The following is a 7,096-nucleotide window of genomic DNA, read 5'->3' as shown; positions in this document are numbered from 1 at the left end:
CTTAAATTTATGAGTATAAAAATGTGTCATGTAAATACTTAACGTACAGTTAATAGTGAATACTAATGGTTATATCAAAATTATAGATTTATGTAAAAATTTGAGTATTAAAGTGTAACTTTTGAAAAAATTTGAATATTATCGCAGCTAAAATAACTTTTTAGTTGTAATTTAATTTTGGGTAGGATGCTTTGTCAAAAATTAAAAAAAAAAATGGGCAGGACACATTTTGGTGAATTTTGGGAAAGAGTTCTGAACAGAGAGGAAATTTTTTACATTAATTAATTAAGTAAAATAAAATAAAATAAAAATACAGTATTTATAATTTAGCCTTTCTCAATATACAAATTAGGAAGTCACGTAGCTCTCTTTCTCCATTATCATCCACCTTCACCGTTGCTCGACTCAGTTCAGTCTACCATCAAAGCCCCTTGTGTCCAGGTTCAGATCTCTTTCTCTATTGGAGATCTATTTCTTTTGGTTGGGAAATGTTGTAGATCTGATTCTTTTGCTGCGATAATTCTTTTGCTTCAGTTTTGCTGGATCTGGTCCTTGATTTCCCATTTCTTTTATTTATTTGTTAATTTTTCAATTCTTTTATTGATTTCTCTCTGATTCAAAATTCTTCTTAATTCACTGATTCTTATCGCAACTTTGCGCCATTGGAAATACAGAACAATTTGGGGTGTTTTTTTTATTATTATATTATGTGTAAGTACACACATGTTTTTGTCAAATACATTATTGGGATGGTAGAGCTCGAAAAGCATATAATTCATTTTGTGCATAGCAATGTCTAAGTGGATTGCTTTTTATTTTGTAGATCTATTATTTTTAAGTTTGTTTATTCTGCAATGTTTGTTTTCTTTAGGAGCTTCCGTAGGAAGTTTTGATTTTTACTTTGTGAGATCTTGTTTTATTACTCTGGATTTCCAAACGTGATCCACCTTATGTTGTCTTAGATCTTAGCGAAATTACTGTTTCGGGTGTTTGAATGCTCATGGTGAATTGGATCTAGTTTCGAAATAATTTCTATTCAAATCTCCATTCTTGTCAGGCCTAACTTTTTCTTGGTGAATTTTGTTGTACCTCGCCGGGGTGGTGATAATATTGTATACGAATTTCTATGGGACATTAGAGATCGATAGTGAAATGGGATCACAAGTTTATTAAAATTAGTATCTTTTGTAGACTTAAATCCTAATACATATGTGAGTTTTTCATTCCCTGATTCGAAATATTTCCACTACTGTGTATTTAGCATGCATTGGTGTGCCTATAAGCGTATGTGATTTGATTATCAACAGTCGAATGACGACGTTGGGTTGCATGATGATACTCCATATTTTGTTGATTTTGGCAATTGTGTTAATGTCTTAAGTTCACCAAATTTCTGCATTTTAGGTGCTGGATACAATCTCCATTTTGGTCGTGCTTGTTTGTTTTTATATCTCGACATAACAAGATGGTAAGAGTTTTCTCTTCCCATTATTCCTTTGTTCAAAGTTGGGTTTTGATGTTTGATTATTTATTTATTTACTACTACTATTATCATTATTATGGATTTGAGTTATAGCATCGGGTAAGTAGTCCATTTCGCGTTTGGAGACATGCAATGAAAATAAGCATGCATTAATAATTTTGAGTGATTGAAATGGTTAAATGCTTGTAAATATTACCAAGTATTTTGCATTTTCAAAATTTGACATTTATAATTTTTTTTTAAATTACATTTATCTTGCTGCAAATGTATATATATATAAATATGTATTACATTTATCTGTTTTATTGCTTATCAATCATCTTCACTTTCTACGTAGGTTGTTCTTGCTGCTTCCATCGTAACCAAGTCTGGGAAAGGTGTGTATTTGTTTGTCTTACATTTTTTTATTTAATTTATTTATCAGTAATATTTGAGTTTTGAGTTTGTCAGTTTCAAAATTTCATGTAATTACATAGGGCTGGACAAGAGAGAATACTTTTATTGTAATTGCAGAACTCATGTCTTGTTCAGTTGCTACTGTGCTGTCTCGTGTACAGTTGAATTGCTAAATGTCTAAACTACCCTAGGAATGTTATATTATGGGTTAAGATGATGGTACTGAAACAACCACTTCGATGTAAAACTGGATTTTATAATGAAGTTTTGTTTAGATTTTTATTATTTTTTATGTTGGCTACCTAAAAGAAGGCAATTGTGGAAAGAGTTTGTCGTGGATATAGGCCATATTTTATAGGCAGATCAGAAGATTGATTGACAGGAACTGGTAAAGTACATTGTTCATGGAGGTTTCTGGTAGCTCATAAGTCTTTAAACTCTGCTTTCTCACATAGTAAAGTTATTTTGTAGCAACAACTTCAGAATGGATTTTTTTGTTTTGTTTTGGGTAAAATGGGATAGGAATGTGAATGTGAATGAAACTTTCAGAATAATGGTGCACCTCTTGGCATTGTCTAAACCTTTGTCTTTATTTTTTTTTTTTTTTTCTACACCTTCTCCTTTTCTTTCTTGCATATAAAATCCTTGCAGTAATTTCTTTGATTTTAAGGGCAAGCACCATTTTTACATATAATTTTTCACTGTCCTCGAGTACCTGGCATTGTTATTTATTTTCATCTGTACATGAGTAAAATGTTGTTAAGTTTCATTCTGCAAGTGATTAGGAGTTCTAATTGGTGGTTTTATTTCTTGCTTTGGCAGTACTTGTTTCTAGACAATTTGTGGACATGTCTCGCATAAGAATAGAAGGTCTTCTTGCAGCTTTCCCAAAGTTGATAGGCACTGGAAAACAACATACATATTTTGAGACAGAAAATGTTCGCTATGTTTACCAGCCTATTGAAGCTTTGTACTTGCTACTTGTTACAAACAAACAGAGCAATATTCTGGAAGATTTGGAGACACTGCGACTGCTCTCAAAGCTTGTATCTTTTTTTTTAAACGGTTTATGATTTTTATCACATTGTCCACACAAAAGCCATTTTTTTACATGTTTCTATGTTGGGTTTATTATGAAATGTTTTAGCATGTGTATTCTTCTCTGCCCTTTTTCTCTCTCTATTAAAAAAATATTATATCACATGAATAACTTGGCAACTTTCCCCCTTTACCATAGATATTTTTTGTTCTGCCTTTTGTCAATTATTCTTAGCATGTATGTTCTAATTTCTATGAAAAGGCCATGAGAGATGTATTATTAGGCAAGAGCACAAAGACTGTTTCCACTTCTTTTGCTCTACTCCACTTTTGTTAAGTGTGAACTTAAATTCATGTGCACCATTAGCTCACTTTGCAAAATAAGAAATCATTTTTCTGTATTGGCATGTTGAAGCCTTTACGAAAATGTCAACAACTTCATTTGCCTCACAAATCTCTTAGTTAGGAAAAGTATGACATTGGGGTCTTGGTGAACCCTGAAAATTTCCAGCTGAGCCTTCTGCCATGTATACCTCACTGTGGTGTTTCTTTTGGTCTTATTTATTCAATTTTTTCCCCTATTTTTTTTTCAGTCTTTTGTACAGTATATCCATTTTACAATTTGAATGGGTTTTATTTCCATCAAATTGCTATCTAAATAAGTAGGTGGAAATATCTGTATAAGTTTATTCCTTAACTAGCTTTAGGTGCCGGAGTATTCTATGTCTCTAGATGAAGAGGGTGTTTGCAGGACTGCTTTTGAGCTGATTTTTGCTTTTGACGAGGTCATCTCTCTTGGACACAAGGAAAATGTAACTGTAGCTCAGGTTAAACAGTACTGTGAAATGGAGAGTCACGAAGAGAAGCTGCACAAACTTGTAATGCAGAGCAAGATTAATGAGACGAAAGATGTCATGAAACGTAAAGCTAGTGAGATTGACAAAAGCAAGGTACTGTACGAGGCTTCTGAAATGGCCTATTCAGTAGTTTTATTCGTTGTATAATTTCTTCATTTGTATGTTATATCAACATTGCGCATCATCATATCGTTTGCAGATTGAAAAGAATAGGGGTGATAAGGGAGGGTTTATGTCAATGGGCTCAGGAAGAATAGAGAGCAGCTTTAGTGAGATGAGCATTTCAAATACTGGAAGCGGTTTTGGGAGTGGTTCTGGTTTTGGATTGAACACTGAGATCGATCCATTTTCTATCAAGTCTAAAGGTTTGTTCATGCTCTTTAATATTGAATTTGATGTGTAATGCTGGTACATGTTTCAACTTTATTTTCAGTTCTTTCAAAATAATTCAGCAGTACTTAATTATACTCTTTGAACTGGTCAGTTCATTTAAGATTCAATTTTGAGAGCGTGCTTCGTTAAGTTCTTTTTTGGTTGTCTTGTGACGAATATCAAATCTATTCCATCTCTTCCAACACCATTGGTTTAATTGTATATTCTATATTAACAAGGTTCAGGTCGTCAACCTTCGGCTGCCAATGCTCCTCCGAAAGGTCTTGGTATGCAGTTAGGGAAATCACAAAGGACTAACCAGTTCTTGGAGTCTTTGAAAGCAGAAGGGGAGGTTATCCTTGAAGATGTGCAGCCAAAAGCAGGCCAATCTAGATCATCTGCCCCACCTTTAACTGATCCCGTCACTTTGACTGTTGAGGAGAAACTAAATGTAACACTGAAACGAGATGGTGGTGTCAGTAACTTTGATGTTCAGGGAACACTGTCGCTGCAGATTCTAAATGCAGAAGATGGGCAAATCCAAGTTCAGGTAATGTAGTCCAAGCTACTTTCTACTTGTAATCCTGGTGATAGTTTAATTTTAAGATGAGATATAATGTATGTGATGACATAGTAGGTAAGCTTAGACCTTGTCTTAATGTGTCATCAGGCTAGGAAACTAGTAATAATGTTTCTTCTGTGAGTCAACAGGAGGCCTCCTGTCTTTGTGTTTGATAATGGACTTCCAAGGTTGTCCTTCAACTGTCCTGCTTTAGTTTGTCTTGTTATAATTGTGCTATGTCTGCCTTATTTTAGATCGAAACTGGTGGAAATCCTGGCATTCTTTTCAAGACACACCCTAATATGAACAAGGAATTATTTGCCAGTGAAAACATTCTAGGCCTGAAGGATCCTAATCGGCCTTTTCCTGCTGGTACCGGTGATGCTGCGGGTGTTGGTCTTTTGAAGTGGCGGATGCAGAGCACTGATGAATCAATGGTGCCTTTAACAAGTAGGGTAAAATATTTTTAATATTTTGCTTTACAAAGTGTTGCATGTTCAGGTCGTTTACATGCCATTGTTTTGTTGCAGTTAACTGCTGGCCCTCTGTTTCCGGTAATGAAACATATGTTAGCATCGAATATGAAGCTTCATCAATGTTTGATTTGCGGAATGTTGTGATCTCTGTACCTCTCCCTGCTCTTCGTGAGGCTCCAAATGTCAGACAAGTTGACGGTGAATGGAGGTGAGAAATTAATTTTCTTTTATCTTTTGCTTCCGAGCAATCAGCAGTAAATGAAAACAGGACATGTAACTGGTGTTCTTGTCTGAAATCTTAAAAACTCTACATGTTGGGGTTCTGGGTTTGGTTCCTCTATTATTCGTGTAATGGTATATATCTTGTGTAATGGTATATATCTTGTTCCTTGAGTCACCGCCATTTGCATCTTGTTACCTTGGGGTTTAAACTTTGCAAGTGGGTTCCTTTGTGAAATCAAATGGGTGATGTTGTCATCATACTGTAGTAAATGATTTGATCTTTGTCATCTTGGTGTGATCAAAGGAAGATCTTCAGTACTTCTCAAGTCTGACAACTGTGATTTAATGAGAAATTAATAATTTTATTAAATTAAATTCACTTAATATTTATGTTGGATTTTTGGTTTGCTTTTTAAACTTTACAAAAAAACCATTGCATTAGTATTACTGTTATTTACACAAAATAGCAAACCATGTTCTAGGGTCCTCTTTTTTCTCAATGACGTGTCAGTAGCACATATTGAGGTATCATACATTGTCAATGAAATTTTAGGATATTTATCATATCATGACTGGCATTTTTGCTGAACTGTACTAGCTCTTTGCTGTTCAAGGTCAGTATCCATTTGCATTGTTTATGAGTTGCACTATATTTTATTTGAGTTCCGTATCAATTTGCTTTTTTTATTGGTTGCAGGTTCGACCCAAGGAATTCTGTGTTGGAGTGGTCCATTCTACTTATTGACAACTCGAACCGAAGGTCTGAAATTGTTACTGCTGTTTTCCTTTTGAAACTTAATAATTTATTTGATTTCAATTTAAGTGATAGTTATCTTGTATGATGAATTGTTTACAGTGGATCAATGGAGTTTGTTGTTCCCCCAACAGACTCATCTGTATTTTTCCCGATTTCTGTGAACTTCTCTGCTACTAATACATTCAGTGACTTGAAGGTCTGTCCTTGTTTGACTTCAGTTGATTAGTGAATAATATTGTAAAGTTTGGCAAAAATGCAGATTGATACCACTAGTAATTTTGCTGACTTTGAACTTCTCTTTTGCAGGTTGTGAATGTCTTGCCCCAGAAAGGTGGAGCTCCACCGAAGTTCGGTCAAAGAACGCAGTTAGTGACAGAGAATTACCAAGTTGTCTGAATCTGCCATTTTTCTCGGTGTTGATTAAATTACTTCATTTACAGTTGTGGCCGTGACCTTTCATGAACTTTCGTTGAGGCTAATGATTCTTATTATTTCGTTTCTAGAATGGGAACTTTCAGGATGCCTATAAGGATACTCTAGTAATCTTTTGAGCTGTATTTTACTTTCATTGAGTGATGAGAAAAGAAAATGTGCTTGTTTGATTCATAATGCCAGTTTTTATCTCGAATTCAGGTTCAATTTAGTGAATAGATCTAATAATGCTTTTCAATTGGTTATCACCTTCTGCCGCTTCTTTAGCTTATGTTTGGTAGCGAGAGTTTCAAATATACGTGGACGGAGAGAAATTGGGCGCGAAATTCTTTGTTAGGCTTGTTGGTTCCAACATTTTGTATCTTTGTACTTATCGAAGGATGTGTGCCTTCTTTTCTTATATGGAAAGTTCTATAGAAACGCCTAATCTTTTTTATTTGACTTTCATAGCAAATATATTAAATTTCAAAATATTAAGAGCGAACATGGAGTGGATTTTGC

At 34.4% G+C, this 7,096-nt stretch overlaps 1 protein-coding gene across 2 annotated transcripts; it reads left to right on the top strand.

Annotated features, from left to right (window-relative positions):
* The first annotated feature begins 292 nt into the window (after nt 1-292).
* On the top strand, nt 293-6,833 carry LOC133802018 (coatomer subunit delta). Of its 2 annotated transcripts, none has more exons than XM_062240250.1 (12): nt 293-441; nt 1,405-1,468; nt 1,821-1,860; nt 2,702-2,925; nt 3,625-3,867; nt 3,974-4,139; nt 4,392-4,696; nt 4,963-5,158; nt 5,239-5,392; nt 6,104-6,166; nt 6,263-6,359; nt 6,470-6,833. In XM_062240250.1, exons 2-12 carry the CDS (start codon nt 1,466-1,468, stop codon nt 6,557-6,559), a joined length of 1,581 nt encoding a protein of 526 aa, XP_062096234.1. In that variant the 5' UTR covers nt 293-441; nt 1,405-1,465; the 3' UTR covers nt 6,560-6,833. The 2 variants fall into 2 exon arrangements, with proteins under 2 accessions (XP_062096234.1, XP_062096233.1); XM_062240249.1 differs by having other exon boundaries at nt 4,386-4,696.
* Nucleotides 6,834-7,096: the final 263 nt, after the last annotated feature.

The sequence above is a fragment of the Humulus lupulus genome, chromosome 9 (genome assembly GCF_963169125.1).
Source record: "Humulus lupulus chromosome 9, drHumLupu1.1, whole genome shotgun sequence".
Lineage (NCBI taxonomy): Eukaryota > Viridiplantae > Streptophyta > Magnoliopsida > Rosales > Cannabaceae > Humulus > Humulus lupulus.
Note: the sequence above shows the minus strand (reverse complement) of the source record. Positions and strands in the feature narration are given on the sequence as shown.